The sequence below is a fragment of the Hippichthys cyanospilos genome, chromosome 5 (genome assembly GCF_059441005.1).
Source record: "Hippichthys cyanospilos isolate Australia breed blue-spotted pipefish chromosome 5, RoL_Hcya_1.0, whole genome shotgun sequence".
Classification (NCBI taxonomy): Eukaryota; Metazoa; Chordata; class Actinopteri; order Syngnathiformes; family Syngnathidae; genus Hippichthys; species Hippichthys cyanospilos.
In genome coordinates, this window is record NC_142373.1 from 11721566 (window position 1) to 11740558 (window position 18993).

At 41.4% G+C, this 18993-nt stretch overlaps 3 protein-coding genes across 3 annotated transcripts; 1 reads left to right on the forward strand and 2 right to left on the reverse strand.

Moving 5' to 3' along the window:
- Positions 1–140: 140 nt before the first annotated feature.
- lcp1 (lymphocyte cytosolic protein 1 (L-plastin)) lies at positions 141–7548 on the reverse strand. Its single transcript, XM_088414441.1, has 16 exons — positions 6633–7548; positions 5935–6032; positions 4295–4370; positions 4076–4224; positions 3884–4007; positions 2839–2971; positions 2511–2758; positions 2288–2430; positions 1876–1971; positions 1516–1711; positions 1375–1453; positions 1186–1300; positions 986–1119; positions 784–907; positions 597–721; positions 141–403 (listed from the first exon to the last, which is right to left on the reverse strand). The coding sequence occupies exons 3-16, from the start codon at positions 4359–4361 to the stop codon at positions 271–273; spliced, it is 1866 nt and encodes a 621-aa protein (XP_088270567.1). The 5' UTR covers positions 4362–4370; positions 5935–6032; positions 6633–7548; the 3' UTR covers positions 141–270.
- Positions 7549–7713: 165 nt separating this feature from the next.
- nek5 (NIMA related kinase 5) lies at positions 7714–14031 on the reverse strand. Its single transcript, XM_088414440.1, has 23 exons — positions 13945–14031; positions 13028–13161; positions 12649–12745; positions 12481–12578; positions 12181–12264; positions 11967–12037; positions 11813–11899; positions 11696–11750; positions 11373–11486; positions 11189–11257; positions 11015–11069; positions 10681–10760; positions 10542–10606; positions 10305–10451; positions 10139–10217; positions 9808–9924; positions 9654–9734; positions 9191–9283; positions 8944–9024; positions 8579–8819; positions 8297–8425; positions 8137–8221; positions 7714–8015 (listed from the first exon to the last, which is right to left on the reverse strand). The coding sequence occupies exons 2-23, from the start codon at positions 13154–13156 to the stop codon at positions 7856–7858; spliced, it is 2217 nt and encodes a 738-aa protein (XP_088270566.1). The 5' UTR covers positions 13157–13161; positions 13945–14031; the 3' UTR covers positions 7714–7855.
- Positions 14032–14528: 497 nt separating this feature from the next.
- dhrs12 (dehydrogenase/reductase (SDR family) member 12) lies at positions 14529–18984 on the forward strand. Its single transcript, XM_088415381.1, has 10 exons — positions 14529–14685; positions 15334–15467; positions 15536–15618; positions 15938–16030; positions 16091–16172; positions 16819–16880; positions 17318–17422; positions 17503–17593; positions 18462–18599; positions 18681–18984. The coding sequence occupies exons 1-10, from the start codon at positions 14630–14632 to the stop codon at positions 18791–18793; spliced, it is 957 nt and encodes a 318-aa protein (XP_088271507.1). The 5' UTR covers positions 14529–14629; the 3' UTR covers positions 18794–18984.
- The last annotated feature ends 9 nt before the right edge of the window (positions 18985–18993 follow it).

The window sequence follows — 18993 nt, forward strand, 5'->3', positions numbered from 1 at the left end:
TTACGCCCATTATTTTACAGAACCAGGAACTAAAATTAGACTAGAAACACCATTCCTAGGGGAAAGAAAAAAAATAGTTACAGGAATTAAAAGAACCTAAAACTCAGGGTGTGTATGTATGAAAATAAGATGACAATGTGTCCTGTAGTGAGTAATCACTTTATTTAAAAAAAAAAAAAAAAAAAGGACATAGTTCTCATTCTTTGGTCCGGTATAATTTTTTGGAGACTTTTATGACATCTGCACTATGACCTCATGGGTCGTCCTCTGTCAGACCCGCTTCATGGCGCGCGCCATCAGGCAGGCAAACACGGTCATCACCATCTTGGGTTTCACCTCCACCAAGTCCTCGGGCAGCGCGTACACACGCGCGCCGATCTTCCTTGCCGTGGAAATGGCGTACCTGCCAATCACAATCATTTTTCTTAAAAAAGGACAAAAGTTACTGAACAATTTGATGAAAACGTCATCATTGGGAAATACAAGTGCCATAGACCAAAATTTGGAGGGAATTCAGATGGAAATCTAATTTGACTCCAGAAACCTTCAAGAACTAAAGGTCCATAACATGTGCTGGAAAGTATAACTTCCCTTACTTGGCATTGTTGAGTTTTTCTTCTTCCGTCAGGTCGCTTGTTTTGAGCAGGTCGTATCGGATCGATCTGGGCTGGATGGCATCAATCAGGTCGAGAACCGGCATGCTGGTGCTGATGGAGGCGTCCTACGCAAAAACCAAGTCAGGTTAACACGTCCAGTCATTAAATGAGTCTACGTCGGGCTTACCTTAAAACTGGAGATGGACGAGGTTTTCCCGGCTTGCACGAGCGTCTGATTGGTCCACAACACGATGGTGTCATCGTTGACTTTCTGCCCGTCGCCGAGCTCCTCCAGAATATTCAGCGTGTACCTGAAGGATGGCAAAGCGTCGACGTCATACTGAAACAGCCCTGCGGGGGGGCGAATTGTGGACCTGCTCGGTGCTTACCTCCTCATGAGCTGCCAGAGTAACGCCAGGGTGAGGGTTCGATTCCCGGAGTGCAGGTCCTGGCCGGCGATGCCCACCAGAGAGAACTTGGCCCCCTCCTTGCCCAGCTCCACTGCATAGTTGCAGTTCTCCAACTGTAGGGGGCAGCAAACGCCGGTCGTTCATTGCTATTTTTTTGGATGAGCTGTTCCTAGTTTCACCTTTTTCATGTTGCTGCCCAGTTTGGAGTAAGGAGGCTTGTTGACTCGGTCCCAGTCCACGGGAACTTTGATCTTCTCGTACAGCTGGAAGATGATCACGGCGTCCCCCATGTCACTGTTGGCATCAACGGCAAGGGGTAGGGTTTCAAGCAAGTTCCTGTCATCTTATGCTTAACGATGTCATCTTACGCGTAGAGATGATTGACACGTGGGTTGACACCCAAAGAGTTGATCCAGTTCCTGAAGGTCCGTTCTTCTCTGGTTTCTCCTGAAGACATCAAAGAACATCATGGTCTGCGCAGAGGTCTTGAAGGTCTTTAGGCTGCTCACCTTCGATGGAGCTCCAGTCTATGTCCTGGTTCCCGGGTTTCTTGAGGGCAGGGTATCTATTAAACAGGTTGGCCACAAAGGCCAGGTTGAGTTTGGGGTTCCCGCGGACCACGTCAGTCGCCGTGACGAACTGACGACACCCAAGCTTATCTGCCTCGTCCAGCATCAACTCTGCACGGTGTGTCTCGTTTTTCTCCTGGAACACAAAAAGGTTGCAAGACTACGTCGGTTTTCATGCAAAGCTTTGAAACCAAGGCAAGGCTTTCGAATCTGAAGACCAGTTTTCGGTTTTAAAATAGGGCGTCTAACCGGTAATTCCAAACGCGAATTAGGGTTTTAAGACAGAAGTAGTGGTCTCACTCTGATTCCAGACATGTCGATCATGATTGGTGGGACTCCTTTCTCGTTCCCTTTGGGCGTGACCTGATTCAGGAGGTTGTAGTACGCTTTTGAGTCCTGGATGGAATAAACGATTATCGTCAGCCAATCATACAGCAGCATACGTTCATCCAGCCGTTCCATCCAACCTCCCATCTATACTTCTACTTTTCTTTCTATCCTTGCTTCCATCCAGCAGATCTCCATTTGGCTGTCTAGACTTACATCAATCTTTCCTTTAATCTGCACACTCGATTATCCATTTTATCATTTGACCTTCATCCATCCATCCATCCATCCGTCCGTCCGTCCGTTCATCCATCCATCCATCCATCCATCCATCCATCCATCCATCCATCCATCCATCCATCCTTCCTTCCTTCCTTCCTTGCACCTTGATGTCTGAGCTGAAGTTGTTGATTTTCGGTACGTTGGCCTTCTCCAGGTGAAAGTTTGCCCAGCGCAGCAGCAGTTCCTCTGGCGACAACTTCATCAGGTCCTCCAGCCTTTCACCATCTCTCAGCAGAGCAATCAAAGCTACCGTGACAAAACAAAAACAACACAACCGTTCCTTTGTCATTATGCTAAGCTAGGCTAACGGCGTAACGCCAAGCTACCTTCATTCCTGCTGAGCTCAATGTCGGCAAACAGTCCGATCTTGATGATCTGCCAGAGCAGACCGAGAACCAGGTGCTGCCGGCCCTCCTTTAGGTCCTCGGCTCCGATGTTGACCACGTGGCAACCGATGGCCGAGGCCGAGTTGAGGGCCAGGTTGAGGTTCTCCTGGATGGTGAAAGGGGTCAGCTTCTTCTTGTTGATGGTCCTCTCGTCTATGGTGTCTTCCACAGAGAGGTTGATCATCTTACTGACGGCAAGATAGGGTTTAAGATTAGGACTTCAAGGAAAGGCTTTCAGTTTCAAACCAGGGTCAAGGTTTCCATTTACCAGAGAACAATTCCATCTCCCACGGCCGTAAAGAGCTCATCTGTGTCCGGATCAGCAGGCAGGACGTGTTTACAGTCCGGGTCGTTCTCCAGAGATTTGTTGATCCAGTTCACAAAGGCCACCTTCTCCTCCTCTGTACGCACAAACAACACTGTTGACCCCCAAAATATTCTCTCACACATTCTTCACTCCAAGATTTTGTTTATCAAAGACTTCGGTCTTGGGCTGCAACTTGGGATGTCCTGATACGACTTTTTCAATTCTGATATTGCAATGAAGATTTTGGATGTAGGGCAATGTAAACCAATACTTTTCTTTTGGCTGATATGGGACCGATATCCGACATCATTATTGGATCAAGACGCTTCCAGCTGCAGCTAATGATTGTTTTAATCGAGAAATCTGTTGATTATTTTGGTGATGAATCCATGAATCGATTTTTTTATCGATATGCAATATTATTCCAACAACAGTGAACTGAGATCCATCCATTCAATTTCTAGAGTCACTTTTCCTCACTAGGGTCTATTACTGTCACTCAGAAAAAAAAAAAAAGTTAATTTCCTAAGTAAAATCAATTGTTTTCATGTCTTATTTTTAAATGAAAACCAAGACAATAAGGCTGTTTAAATGCAGGACTACATATAGATATTTTGTGAGACTGAAATTCTGTGGATTCGGACAATTGTAAATGAAACTGGGTCTCCAAACGATGAATAAAAATCGCTATGTCTAATCTGATGTAGTTTCCGATTAATCGTTGCAGCTCGACTTCAGTCCTTCACTCATTTATTTCCAGAGATTTTTGTATATTGTTTATAATAGTGGTTCTCGAATGGGGGTGCGAGGACTCTTAAAAAATAAATATCTTTGGGATCGCCTCTTTAAGAAAAATCCAGTTTAGACTTCAGCCCATAAAGATGACTTTAGCCCGTTGACTTTTATCTCCATAGAGGTCATTAAGACATTGAGGATATTAGCCCTCAAATACTCCCGTCTGGAAAGAAAAAATCCTCATGGAGTTTAGTCTTCATACGGTTATTACCCGAGTATGAGTGCTGCGTTCCAGCCTGCTCCGAGGTTCCGGCCACGTTTCGGATCCCCTCTTTCTTGTTGATGGCCTTTCGGAAGGTCTTGCCCACTTCGGTGCTCTTCAGGCCGTGAACTATCTGAGGAAGAAGTCAAAAAATGTGGCGGTGGACAACTGAGGACATCTCTTGTGTTTTGCTGGACAGACCTGCGTGAACTCCTGGAAGGTGAGCTTTTCGCTGGTCAGGGTGAGTTCATCGATTATTTCTCGGACCCTGAAACCCGGCAGAGCCAGATTGGCGGCCCGGAAGAGCTCGTTGAGTTCTCGTTTGCTGATAAAGCCGTTGCCGTTAATGTCTGCCGGAAAACGGAAGGCTGAGTCAGACTCGACAGACGGAGGAACCGAATGGCTTGGCGGCGTTCTCACCGATCTTAGCGAAGGCTTCTTTCAGGTCCTCCAGCTCCTCTGGGGGGATGCTTGCCGTGGTGTCCATGTCGGGGCGCTGGAAATACAAAAAACAGTCAAATGAAAGCATGGTTGCCTACCCGAGAAGAGGAAGTGAGGACACCCGTGATTTCATACAATGATGCAAACGCTTATCCTCGCTTGTGTCCACTTCCTGCTTCACATTGCACATTCTGAGTTCCTCACACCATAAAGCGGAAAATACAATATAAACAATCCAGAAGACAGATCGGGTAACGTCCTTTTATTTCTGGCTCGTCTGCCGGAAAATTGCGTCATCAATGGCAATGCAAATTCATGTGAATCTTAACTAAATAAGGGAAAACAATGCTTTGCAAGAGAATCACTATAGGAAAATGTAACAATACATTGTTTCATGTTCCGATTCATTGGCTCTTAATTTGAAAAGAAAAAAAAAAAAAAAAAAGAACTGTTCCTGTCACGGCATTAAAAAACATTCAATTAAATTACAGACACTGTTCAATTCTCACGTAACCCCTTAAGTGCCTTCACGTACCCGATTGGAGAACAACGTTCTTTACAAGAAAACACATTGTAATCTTAAGCAGAACCAAAACTCGTTCAGGATGGAAAGTCGTAATCTTACAAGTAGGTTCTGACCGATTAAACTGCCCTATTGTGACCCTTCAAATGGCCAAAACCTTTTGGCCAACTGACTGATATTTGCCAAATATTTTTATCTTTATATAATCCAACCATTTATAGCAGATATATACAAGTAACACCGGTATTATTTATTACACATAAACACATACGCTGACTTTCTGTCCTTAAATATACATAATTCAATTTGTCGATAAGCTCATTCAGTGGACCATCATTCAAAACAAAGCAAATCTTAATTTTTACATTCTAAAATACACAGTGCAACATAAATTAAACATGCATGTGTTAAAGATGACACCCATTCCTCTACTAGTAACACAAACACATACGACAAGAATTCATTCCTTCATAACTTTTAACTGTACCACACAATGTATTCTGTGAGCAGAAAGGTTTTTCTAAACAATATATTTACCTTTGACCCCTAATTTTCACAGGGAATGGGTAACAGTCCAGCCTGTGAAAATTCACATATAATTGAATATATATACGGTAGTTAAACATGCTGAAGAAAACAAATGCCATTTTATCAGAACGGCTAAAACATGTCTGCAAACACAGCCACCCCGAGCAGTGTGAAACCTCAAACTTCCTTTTCTACTGTCGCCACCTAGCTACTTCTTCCGCCTGATAAAGGCCTCACCAGATTTAGTTTTGACTGGAACATAGTGGAGACTATATTGAAGACTATAATCTTCAAAGATCCATTTTGACTATGAGACAAAAATTCATTTAACTGGGCTGGCAGTGAATAAATTAAATTAGGGTTGCACACGAGTTAGGATTTCAAATTAAGGTTCTAAACCAGGGTGTGTGTACTGCACAAGAGCTGAGGTTTCAAGGCAGGGTTAGGGTTTTAAAAAGACAACGTAAAAACGTTAGAATTGAAAATTTAGGTGTTGTAGAGGTTGAAGCCAAGGTAATGGTTTTGCACAATTTTCAGTTTAGGTTTGAAGCCAAGTGCTGAGCCTTACCTGAGCGTGGCGGCAAGGAGGAGACTGGCGGCGTGGAGATGAAGATGGTGATGATAGCGAGCGGTCTGCTGCACGCTGCAGTCTCAGCGAGCGATCATCTAGTCATAGCGAGCAGGAAGGAAGTGACACCGGCACCTCTAAGCCCCACTTTTTGTCTTTATAAGGCAATGGCAGATAGACAGATAGACAGACAGACAGGCAAGGTGACAGCGCAGGCAATTCGAAACGTGCACACATTTGCAAAAAGTGACAAAAAAAGAAACGCCGCTGATGTGTCACTAAATGACTCAAGTGTCATTGTCATTATTCAACCTGTTTTTTTGTTTTTTTTAGATGCACATCTTGAGGCAGCTTGCGAGGTAGGGTTTTAAAATTAGGGTCATAACAAAGGGTTATGGAATGATCAATAAACGCATTCATAAATTGGAGAGTAGCGTCACCATGACATTAGGGAGCACCTCCAATGGCGGGGCGATTTCAGAGTGCAATTTTAGCAAACTTAAAGTAAACGGCATGATTACGCGCGCCCCATTCCATTTTTTGGCGGCATCAGAGGTAACTTCCCTTCTCAGCTGTGTTGTAGCTTGACGTCCAGTATTTTGATTCATTAGCTTGGCTTCTTTAGAAATTTGGGTTATTCTGATCCGGAGTACGGCGTGAAGGGCTTTGAAGGCAACGTTAGACAATTAAATACTCACTGGGAAGCTGTGCAGCAGGTTTAATTGCGCCTCACTGGAGCTCAACCGTCGCCGTTTGACGATATGGGGCTCAATGATGACATCATACACTGACATCATCCCAGTGGGATTCTGTCACAGAGGCGCTGGAGTCACTTTATGCAGTGATGTCATCGGCAATATTGGAAAGAGGTAAGGTTTCGAATAAGAGTTGTGGTTTCAAATTGGGCTTTCAAAGCCAGTAGGGTCTCAAAGTTGAATTTTAAAGTTATGGTTGGGGAGTTGAGTTTCCGCTCAGTTTGGTTAAGGTCTCAAATTAGGGTATTAAGTCAGGTTTTCAAATCAGTGGCGTTTATTGCGCAATTTTAAAACCGGGAGTAGGGTTTCAAATAGTTTTAAATAGTAATGTTTGATACCAGTGCAAGCATTCACTCTTCGGTATGTATTGAAATTGAGAGTAAGTACAGATATTACGAATATGTTTTGATACATTAAAATACATTAATTAAAACATAGTTGCTTAAAAACTGAATGTATTTTGACTGAATGAATTCATCTAGAAAACCACTATTTCAATCATATGGAAAAACGTGTTCCATACCTTTCTTTTCACATGATCTAGATTGATTAATCGTTAATTATATTACTGTACATGGGTCACACTGCACCTAACCGGTAGCTGACATTTTTTGGCGTCTTCTCTCTAAGGGAAAAAAATTGCAAGCACAATGTAGTGGGAGCAGGCTTGTGGACATAATGTGGTCTCTCTGAGACAGGGATGTGTGTGTTATAAAATCGTTGCATTCTTTTAGTTTGCCACTTGATAGCAATAAATTTTACCCACGGTATCTTTAAGTATTGGTGGATAGTATCAGAAGCCTCTATGAGAACCTAATACCTTGAAGTCTAAAATTGGGTTTCAAAAAATGGCTAGTGTTTCACTTTTGTGCCAGGATTAGAGATTTCACTGTCTTTTTTGTGGTTTTATTGCTGGTGACGCAGCCTAAACATTTTCAGATTGAAATTTAGTCGCCACTGACAGGCAGCAACTTTCAGGACAGTCTGTTGTTTGTGACACCTGCGCACACAACACACCTGTGAGTTCTGTACAAACTGTAAGGATTTTAATGGCAGTGAGAAGATCACCTTGGATGGTTTTTCATCTTACTGAAATGGAATACTGCTTGTTGGCGAAAAATAAAAAGACTCAAGAAAAATGAATACTCAATGAGTTTGTGGGGGTCTCATGTTGGGGATTCTCCCGGATTGCCCCCTTCTAGCGTCAATGTTTCTTCAGGATTTTCTGGCTTTGTGTTGATATCTGTATTGTCCTCAGCAACAAACAAGTTCCTCATGGAGTCGGTCAGTGCCTCCCTCAACTCATCGTCTGACTCCTCAAAATTCCTGAAATTTGGGAACACATCCAAGAAAATTAAAGACCAATTCGCCATGGTTTAAATAAGGGTTATGATTTTGCCGACTCATCAGTCATCAATTACTACGTCGTCACCTTTTGTCAACTTACGTGTCATCGTCGTCCGACCTGGGCTCCAGGCGCTCCTGGTCCATTTCTACGTCCGAGTCTTCGTCCGGGTCCTTCACTTCAGGGACTGATTGAGAGTTAGAACAGTCCAAAATCAGTGCTAAAAAACCCACTTCCTGTTTTTGTCAGGCTGAATTCTGACCTGCGCTCCGCGGGTCCACAGTGGAGGACGTGATGTTGGCGTTGGCCATGGCATCCAGTAAGGACTTAGGGGGTCCGCACACCCACTGCCGACGACAGACGTCCTCCTCGTCCTCCTGCTCTTCCTCATCTGAGTGGACCAACAAAGCTCATTTAAGCAAATCAACTTTTGCTCAGAAATGGTTCATACCAGTGTTGCATGGACAATCTTTGGCAGCAGTTCACACTTGTACCCCTATTTGTACCCCTTTAACTAAAAAAAAAAAAAAAGGACAAATTGGACCTGGCTGAATTTCCTGTGTGGCAACAGAGTCCACATCCATGCAGACCAGAGCCTCCATGAGCGTCTTCGGGGGTCCTTGGCTCCATTCCCTCCTCGGCTTGGCCCAACCCTCAAGATTTGTCTCTTCATTCTCCTGCAAGTGGCCCAATTCCACTCTGCCCTCCTCCTCCGGTGTTTCCTCAGTGTCGTCCTCTGAGGAGTCTTTTACATCATCTAGACGGATCTCAAACATGATTCCCTTCTGGAAGACACCAGACAAAATTTGGGGATGGTTTACACGGGGAATTTTGGAGCTGGAAGACCTACCAGAAAAGTTCTGGTTCTGAACAAGATCAGCATGGTGTCTGTTATGTCCTTCAAGTCACCTGGTTTTTGCGTTTCTTCTTAAGTTCTGCCCTCTGTTTTCGGTTCTCCTCCCTGATCACCCTCAAAGCCGCATCTATTTCCTGTATAAGACATGGCATATGTAAAGCTGACATTGAGGATGGAGTCATACACTTTTCTCACATTTGGTTCCTCACAAAACATTTTAAAATGGTATCCATCTTCATAAATGCCTTGCCCCAAACAGTTGCTTAATATGCTGTGAATTTAGATTAAGGACAGGTTTACCTGCACAGGTTGAACTTGTAGTTGTTCTTTGGCATGTGTAGTAGTTGGTTGGGCATCTTTGTCCAGCACAAACGTGTCGTGATTATGCGACAGCTGATAGACAAATGCCCGCACGACACATAAATACATACATTAAAAGCAACTCATTGTGTGTGTCAACTCAAGTGTCTTGCATGTGTTAGAGTTGTCCAACATGTTAATGTTGATGTAATATTTATGGACTATATGTTACATATATTTTGTATTAATGCAGTTCGTGTAACACATGTATGAGGGGTTAGGTGTGTATCACTGCACTACATTTTTTTACATTTCCCTAATGTACCATGTGACATTTGCCAAATATTTTGTGACCTTTATGCTAAATTACACATTTCATTTGTTCAGTGTGTTACAAACCCATAACACGTTACATTTGTATATTGCGTACTGCATTTAGCTGTTTGTCCAAGAGTGTGTGTACCTCTGCTTCAGCTCTCAACCTCATCTGTTTCATCTCTTGATGATATTGATGTCTGATAAGCTCTAACTGCTTCAAGTACTCCTGCAAGCATACACACACAGACATTAAATTTGTTGGTGGGCAAAATTGATCGGATTTCACACTGCTAAGTTACCTGATGGTCGTCCTGTTTTCTTTTAGGTCTAGGAGGTGCATTCTGGAGTTCACATGGGGTGTGGCCTTCCCATTCGTCAGTCGGCCTGCAGCTCTCTGCTGTACTGGGGCGCAGACCCTGATGATGTGGCGAGGTCACAAAATATTCCATGAACTAGTACTCGAATGGGGATACGAGCACCACTGGGGGTGCTTGAATTCTTTTCAAATGATAAGAACATTGATTGGAACATGATGCAACTTATTGCTTAATTGTATTACCGTGACTCCTTTGCAAAATGCTGTATGCTTTTGAAAAAAAGGCTGCTTTAGAGGATGGACAAAACGCTCACCAGCTGTTTCTCTGCCCTCAGCTTGTACTGGTTGGCCTCCTGTCTCCTCTGAAGATACTCTTCACGAGCAGCTGCAACCCTAAAACCCAAAACAGTGTGTTACACGCGTGTCCTACTTTGGTTTAACATGTTACACTTGCTAAGAGCCTTTGTATGATCCACTTACAGTTGGTAAGGTTCAGCTGGAGGGGCAAGCTGGTCTTCACGTGGCTCACAGGGAGGAAGGGGAGGCTGAAGAGGAGGTGGCGGAGGACGTATGTCCCCCTTTTGGAAGGCGTCCAGCTGGACAAAGTATTGCTGGTACTGTCCAATTCTGAATCAATAACATAAGCAGCAAAGCAAAGTAGTAAAAAAAAAAAAAAACTGAAAAAAAAAAGAAAAAAATCCTCATATTAGAGCCCACTTTTGGTGGCGATCCAACATGGCGTCACCTGCTGCAGGGTGAACAAGCTGTCCTGCTCTGTGCGGCTGTGCAGACATAAAACAAACAAATAAAACAAGCAGTGTGAGCTAAAAAAAAAATGATGTGCGTGTGTTATTACCGTGTAGTAAGTAGGGCTGCCGACTTTCCATTCTGGTCTGACAGGAAGTTTCTTCACAGTCACTTTGCACTTCTTCTTGTCTAAATAATATCCCAACAAATGTGCGTTACACAACTGCATCTGGCAAGTTATTAACACATCTTACATTTGTGTAACATGAGTGGGTTCCAGATGTTTAAATATGTACGACATGTGTATTACAAGTTTGTTACTCGTGTCTTATCTTCAGCATGTTGGTTATAAGTGTGACATTGTTTAACATGTATATGTGTTATGTTTGTCTAGCACTGGGATGTCAAACTCTTTTTTTATCGTGGCTGTATGTGTGTGTTACCTGATGTTCCTTTACAGGGGTGAGCGGTCGGCGTGTTGTTATTGTAACTATTCTCCTGCATAGACAACATTAAAACACAGCCACATTCCCGAAGAAAATGTTTCATTGCACAATGGTGTCTCAATCTGGGGTGTGGGAAAAAAAAGTGTGAAGAGAGAATAAAAATAGAAATACCTGAGCGTGTTTGTTGAGGAAAGAACGTTGAAGAAGAGAGCTGACGGAGGGACGATCGCGAGGGTTCACCTGACCGCAATGCAATTACCCATGAAGGACTGTCACGTTCATGTCACTCACATGTATGCTGGTATGTGTGCTGACGTGAGAAATAACACACACACAGACAAAAACCATGTGTAACCTTGAAGAGCTGTGCCACGAGCAGGCGAAGATCATAAGAGTATCGTGCAGGAACGGGGTTGAAGCGCCCTCGGCAGATTTTACTGACCAGCTGACTCAGGCTGTTGCCTTCAAACTGGACATTTACCGCACATGCACACAAAACACAGAGTGATGTGTTAAAAGTATTGCAAAGGTCTAACCTTTGTTAAATTGACTTAACAAATCTTTTACACATTACATACTGTATGTTATTTTGTATGTCTAACATCAGGTTTACCTGTTGTGTAACACATTCTATTGGCTTTTACATGAGTGTTAATTTGTGTGTGCGCTTGATCTTACCGGGTGTCTTAAAGTGCATAGTTCATAGAGTACGCAGCCCAGAGACCAGATGTCCCTGCAATGTATAAATGGACCACATCACCTTAATATATTGTTGTGTAAGTGGTGTGTACACACGTTTTGTTGTTGTAGGGTCGACTCTCGCAGATTTCGGGAGAGAGGTAGTGAGGGGTCCCCACACAGGTCCTAGCCAGCTCCAAAGTGCTACACACACACACATTGGTTAAATGATGTTCTTTCCTGCGTGTATGTGTAAGTGGCACTGACATACTGAGTCAACATCCTTGCAATGCCAAAGTCGCCCAGCTTGACTTTCACACCTCGCTCACTCAGGAAAATGTTCTACAACACAAATGCACAACTGTGAAAAAAAAATGACCACATTGCAACACTAAGATGTCAGCTAAGTTGAGGTGAGATGACTGAGAGACAAAACAGGGGTGAACAAGATGTTGTGTCCTATTGTTCCATGGATGTCACAGTACCTGACTTTTAATATCTCTATGCAAGATCTTCTTGTCATGGATGTGTTTGAGGCCCAGGCAGATCTGAACAAACCAGGCCAGTATCTGATGGACAATAAACAAAAATGACAAGAAATGACATAATACATTGAATAAAAACTAATAACTTACTTAAAACAATTTCCATAGGAGAAAATGAAAAGTGAATCTAATATGTCTACAATGTTTCAAATCACATTTTGATTGACATCATTTTTTTATGAGCCAGTGTGTCTAATCAAATGTCTTGGTGTTCATAACTAAGGATTATGCATGTATTACCTGCTGCTCAGTGAAGAAGACACCTCTCTGCATGTTGATCTTCATCATCAGATCGCCTCCGTCACAGTACTCCATAACAATGCACAAGCTTCCCCTATCTGTGCGTGCACACACACACACACATTGTAACACATCCACATTTACAGAGACATGCACGCACAAACACACCTTGGAAGGAGCGGATGAAGGTGACAATGTTGGGATGTTCCATGTTGGATAAGAGTGCTACTTCTTTCCTGGCAGCTTCCTTCTCTTTGCTTGACATCTAAACAGTAATTTGATAATAAATTATAACAATAATACAACTATTTAGTTATTATGATTATCGTATTCAATACTAGCCATTGAAATATTAACAATGCCAACTCATTGAAGGAAATTCTTGCAAAAAAAGCATTACAGAAGTACAAAGATTGAAAAAAATTACATCCATTAGTCCTTTTTTCACCATGTTTCATTAAAAAATGAGAAACAATCTAATGATGTTAGAAAAAATCAAGTTAGATCATGAAGGAAATACTGCCTTAGAAGAAAATGTAACATTAACCTTTGCAAGGTTGATCATTTTCACCACACATTGTGTGCTATCACCATCATGGGCGCCTTTGGTTCGCACAAGGAGGGCCTTCCCGAACGCACCCTCTCCAATCGGACGCACCACCTCGTAGTCATTCATCACAGCTGAGGGTCAAAACAATGACAATATTATTACTACAGTCAGCCAAGTGTATTTGCGGCGTGACTGATATGATATTCCATATACATTTACTCAGTTACATTAGCTCACATTCAGCATGGCAGACGAATATATTTCAACAAGAAAAAAGAAGTCATGCACTGTCATTTACACCTGTGTAATATGGCAGCATTTTAGCATGAAATAGCTTCTCATGGAACTTCAGATTTCTACGAGACCATGTCTAACTCCTTATATTTTTGTCCATTTGATGAAAATACAGAAAGGTAATTATTTAGTTATAGTAAGCATCAGTTACTCACCAGTTGCTAAGAACTTGAGTAACTTTCTTTCCCAGTAAATAATGAATAGTTACATATTCTGAATTATTTATTTGGAGGACTACTTTTCCTGGAAACGTTTATCTGGTTGGCTAGCTAATAAATTTGTCTCATCGATTTCATACTGTATTCCATCAAATAGGTTTACAGTAAGTGAAAAATGGTGTCAGTTGGAAGTTAAAATGAATTTGATGTGCTGTATTTCATAAAGGATTAGTGATGTTGCTATTAATATGGAAAATGTTTGTTGAATATAACACAATTTATCAACACATTCAATGCAGTACAAGGTAGTATACAAGTGAATGGAAAGAAAGTGCGTTGCCATGGCGACAGGAACACGCATAAGGCTAGCTTTCAGGCTAAGATAGCAAGTTAGGAAGTTCTTCGTCTCTGACAAAACACGACCTTTGCACACTGACTTGCTGAGTCAAATAACAATGTTACCTTTCTTGGGAGAAAATGTATCGCAGCGGTCATGAATATCTTAATTGTCAGCTGAAACTTCGAACGTGACAAGTGCAAAAACTGTCCCGGTAACCAGAAGTGACGTATGCTACGCATTCTGGGAGTTGAAGTTGATAGACGTTTCATGGAACGTTAAAACTATAGATAGTGTCGTTTTTTTATTATTATTATTATTAAATATTGGAGTGATAACAGCTCCATTGTGTATTTTATCGATATATCTTTTCGATTTAATTGTGTTTATCGAAATGCACACACTTACATTTTCCCAAAATTGAAGCATCTCCTGCTATTTTTAATAATAGAATGAATAGAATAGAATAGAATGAAAATACAGCTCACTCAAGAACACGTGGTAGCATCAAATTTGATATACTTATCTGTAATTTCAAAAATACGAGTAAAAAACAAATAAATTGTATTTATGGAGGTTGAGTTAGTTGACCTTACCAAGGTGGCGGCCGGTGTACGACAATCAGCTTTCGCTGTTACCACCATTTTTGTCCTCGCAGAGACGCTGTAGTCGACTGTTGGTATAAATCTGTACTTCCGCTTCCCCTCCTACTCCCACTCCCACTACAACATACATAACTCGACTCAGGTGTTATGAAACGTAAAGATTTGTTTTTCTTCTGAAAACCGGTTTAAAAATTGAACGATAAACATGTCAATGTACAGGAACGCCGTGTGGTTTATGAAAGGACTTCAAGAATACACTAAGTAAGTAGAAAAACAAAACGTAACGAGAATTAGAATTGAGCAATAATGAGGCATTCGCGTACCTAAAATCCCTCTTTAAATATGGTAATGATTAATATAAGGTGGTAAGAAACTGTAAAATACAATTGGCACGTTGTGGGTTGTTTCATGTTGCACACGAATGATGACATTTTGTTTCTGATGAGGGCAGTGTACAGTATTCATGTTTCTCAAGGACATTTAAAATGTGAAATTAACGTGGCGTAAATTTATTTGTAGAAAGATGCCCAACAAATTGCTATTAAGTCAACAATTGGCATGAAACACAATAACCAACAAACTCATATGCAAAGAAAAATATTCAGCTTTTGTGAGTAAAAAGCTAATCCATAATTTACCGTGTTTGTAATGGTAGGTTGAAAGATTGTTTCCTCCCTATCGTTTTATGTACTTTAACAAAAAACAACATCTAGAAATTACACAAACAAAAAAACTTTTCAGATATTTCATCTTTTTAATCCAAGGAATAGAAATACTACATTTTGAAGTTTTGTGTATTTTAAGTCAATAAAATGTCAAGAAACAACATTTTTGTAAACATTTTAGTTTTTTACTTATTTTTAAAATGACGCTAATAAAGGCATCTATACTCATGTGAACTTTGACCAGGAGTGGCTATGAGGCTGCAGCCAAGACATTTGTGGCATCTGACCTGGATGTGAACTTGAATGGCCGCTCCTTCCTGATCACAGGGGCCAACAGTGGTCTGGGCAAAGCCACCGCGCTAGAGATCGCCAACAGAGGTGAGTGATGTCAACTCTAGCCTGATTTTTTTTTTTTTGCACCTGTGTGTGACACTGTGCATTTGCAGGGGGGATTGTGCACATGGTGTGTCGTAACAAGGGCCGAGCAGAAGCCGCCAAGCAGGAAATCGTAGAGCTGAGTAAGAACCAGGTAGGACACCCTGGTTCTTGAGTGTAATTTGTTGAAAATTCAGCCTCCCAATGCCATATTCACCTAGCAATCACAAATTTTATAGTTAAAGAATATAACCGCAAGAAAGTCTCAAGACCTTATACCTGAAAAGAGACAGGAAGTCTATAGTTACGATTTGAAGCAGATATAGGGTCATTTTGATTATTTACATAATAGAGCTCCACTAGGAGCTGTGTGTTAATGCAATCCAAAAAGCCAATTTCACTTGCCAACATAAAATGTGGAAGGCATATCAACAAAAAAAAAGTCTTACTGGACAATTTGCTGTTTTTTGCAGAACGTTCACGTCCACATTGTGGACATGTCCACTGCCAGACAAGTGTGGGAGTTTGCTCAGAATTTCTCACAGAGTAATGACCTTCATGTATTGGTAAGTTTAGGCGTGAGTGTATAATTTTACCCTAGCTGAATTTGTGGTGGCTGTCACCAGATCAACAACGCAGGCTGTATGGTCAACCAGCGCGAGCTGACCGAGGAAGGCATAGAGAAGAACTTTGCTACAAATACTCTCGGTGAGCAAACCTGCAAAATGATCATTCACAAGGACATTATGAGAAGAAAAGGTCAGACATCATGGAAATTATCAATGTAAAGCGGTTATCTCCACACCGTGACTTTTATTTATTTTTTTTAATTCACAATTAAAAGACTTAAGGTATCACTGAGCAAAAATTGATGTCACTTCAAGGGAGTTGTCAACCAGAGTTTAATTAAAAACTCTGTTTTCATTACATATTCTGAGTGCTTCTGTACCTACTGTAGCTTGAGGCATCGCAGGTGTAGTTAGTCTACCAAAAGTGGCGTTATAAATAGCTAGCAAGCAGGCAACACTATTGAGATACTGCACAATTTTACATGCGCTAGATGGACTTCTCAGTTTTGGAGATGTAGACACGCGGGAGCTGAAAGTAGCTTTAAACCGTCACTGACACACTGTGAAACAGCTGGTTTAAGTAAACTTTATAATTTAACAGTTAAACAAGTTTTATGTTAAAAAAAAAAAGTACTACAATTTTCTTTAGGTACATAAATGTAATTACTTACAAGTCATGCTTGTAAAAAAAAATGTTTAATGATGGAAGGTGTGAATTAAATTTAAAATAATTATGAAAAATACCTTGCAAGAATTTTTTTTAACTAAAATTTTGACCATTTCAGGCACATACATTCTCACCAATGCCCTTATACCTGTTCTGAAGAAGGCTAAGGATCCCAGAGTGGTGAGTAGATAAACATATTAATAATATGTTCCATCACACTCAAAAAAATTACAGAATTATTTATATCATGTTTCTTAAAATCAGAAAAACAGCTCTCTAAAACAAATGTAAACAGCAATGTAAACATGGATCATTACAGTTTAATTCTTTATATGGCTGTGTCACTAGGGGGCAGTATAATCATAAAAACAGTATACCACAAAGGTTTGATAAACATAATTGATTTGATGAAACCGAATACTATTGCAGCTAAGCAACAATGCCATTTTTCACAGAGGATAAATTATATAAGGAACTCAAGATTGTTGTATGTTCTCTTTGCATGTGTTACTACCACTTGTAATCAAGCATAATTTGCTTAAAGGTCTATAATTACAGAAGTAGCAATGCTCGTTTCATTTTCCTGTCAACGCCATTTCTCATTGGGTCCTTGGCAGGTGACTGTGTCGTCGGGCGGCATGCTTACACAAAAACTAAACGTGGACGACTTGCAATTTGAAAAGGGAGCTTTTGACGGCACCATGGCCTACGCGCAGAACAAAGTCAGCACCACACACTCACAAAAACAAAGAAGTAGTGGCAAATGCATGCTAACATATGGCGTTGTCATGTTTTTGTCCAGAGACAGCAGGTGATACTGACAGAGAGATGGGCCGCAGAGCACAAAGACATCCACTTCTCCTCCATGCACCCGGGATGGGCCGACACACCGGGTATGCAGTCAACAACAAGCATCTTCATCACCATTACGCAAACGTGATTGAAATACATAAGAAAATTGCATCGCTTCAGTTAACACCTCAGTAGAACCCGCTGGAGTTGTTTGGAAATTCAACCCTTGAACTCAGTTTCCCCTAGCAAGATGAAAGTCATGTCCATCATGAGTAAACCCACAAAAAAAGTCCTGACCAAAAATAAACAGGAAATCTGCCGTTTCTGGATGGTTTGGGTTGTTTTCCAAGGGCTTATTAATTTCATGGAAAATCCAGCCATTGAAGCCTGTGTCCCCTCACAACATAGAATTTGATCGATATGCACTAGCAAGCCCACAACCCTTGTAAAAGGAAGCAGTCAAGAAAATGCACACCCACAAAAACTCACAAAAATCTCCTGTTTTTGGGTTGAAGCATCCATTTTTGGGTCATTTGTATTTTTTTCCAAAGGGTCTATCAATTTCCTGGGATATCCCAGCTCTGTAGCCAGTATCCCCTAGCAACATGGAATTTGGTAGCCACAAAAAAGTCCAATAAGCTATGCCTAAAAATATACAGGAAGTCTCATTTTGGTTTATAGCATATATTTTGGGTCATTTGGGCTGTTTCCAGGCATCCTCCACACAATATTACTAATACTTCAGCAACATAAAATGTGTTAGGCATGCCTACCATGAATAGAGCCTCGCCTCGAAAGAGGCTTACGAAGCCATTTCAGAAATCATACAGGATGTTGTCTGTCATTTTGCTTTCAAGTAGCCACTTTAGAGTGAATTTGACGGTTTCCGCGAGCCTTCGAAGAAGTCCATCGCTCCTCGCAGCTTTAATTTAGTCACCAACTCAGATGGATCTTTCTTCCCGGTCGTAGCCGTGCAGTCGTCCATGCCGGCCTTTCACGCCAAGATGAAGAACAAACTCCGCACGGAGGTCATGGGCGCAGACACGGTGGTGTGGCTGGCCGTGTCAGAGGCTGCTGCTAAGCAACCCAGCGGACGCTTCTTTCAAGGTCTTGAAATTGTTTTTTTTTTTTTTTTTTTAATTTTCTAGTCTGAGAGAAAAGAAATTGGAAACCTGTCCTTTCTTCCAGATCGCCAAGCTGTGGCCACACACCTTCCACTGGCCTGGTCCAAGTCCACCACTCAGGATGAAGACAAACTCCTAGCAGCCCTCCACGATTTGGCGCTTAAGTTCAAACCTTGATTTTTTTTTTTTTTTGGTTTAAATTATGCGCAAACACTCCTGAATTCATGTTTACATTTGGCTTGTGCTAATTATGATAAACCAAAAATGTAAAGTATGGTTTGATTCTTAATTTACTGTAAATAGAGCTGAATGTACTTTTATAGTCAGTTATCCAATGTATAATAAAACTACTGCCCATTTTAAGACTATTTTTTCAC

Bases quoted from the DNA above. Each gene is read 5' to 3' on its own strand.
- dhrs12 (XM_088415381.1), top strand. From the start codon at position 14,630: ATGTCAATGTACAGGAACGCCGTGTGGTTTATGAAAGGACTTCAAGAA. The intron at 14,686-15,333 runs GTAAGTAGAAAA...AACTTTGACCAG, and splicing joins GGACTTCAAGAATACACTAA to GAGTGGCTATGAGGCTGCAG. The intron at 15,619-15,937 runs GTAGGACACCCT...TGTTTTTTGCAG, and splicing joins TAGAGCTGAGTAAGAACCAG to AACGTTCACGTCCACATTGT.
- lcp1 (XM_088414441.1), bottom strand. From the start codon at position 4,361: ATGGACACCACGGCAAGCATCCCCCCAGAGGAGCTGGAGGACCTGAAA. The intron at 1,454-1,515 runs GTGAGCAGCCTA...TGATGTCTTCAG, and splicing joins AGACTGGAGCTCCATCGAAG to GAGAAACCAGAGAAGAACGG. The intron at 404-596 runs GTAAGGGAAGTT...TGTGATTGGCAG, and splicing joins GAAAAACTCAACAATGCCAA to GTACGCCATTTCCACGGCAA.
- nek5 (XM_088414440.1), bottom strand. From the start codon at position 13,156: ATGAATGACTACGAGGTGGTGCGTCCGATTGGAGAGGGTGCGTTCGGG. The intron at 12,265-12,480 runs GTAATACATGCA...ATTGTCCATCAG, and splicing joins TCTTCTTCACTGAGCAGCAG to ATACTGGCCTGGTTTGTTCA. The intron at 11,900-11,966 runs GTATGTCAGTGC...GTGTGTGTGTAG, and splicing joins ATTGCAAGGATGTTGACTCA to CACTTTGGAGCTGGCTAGGA.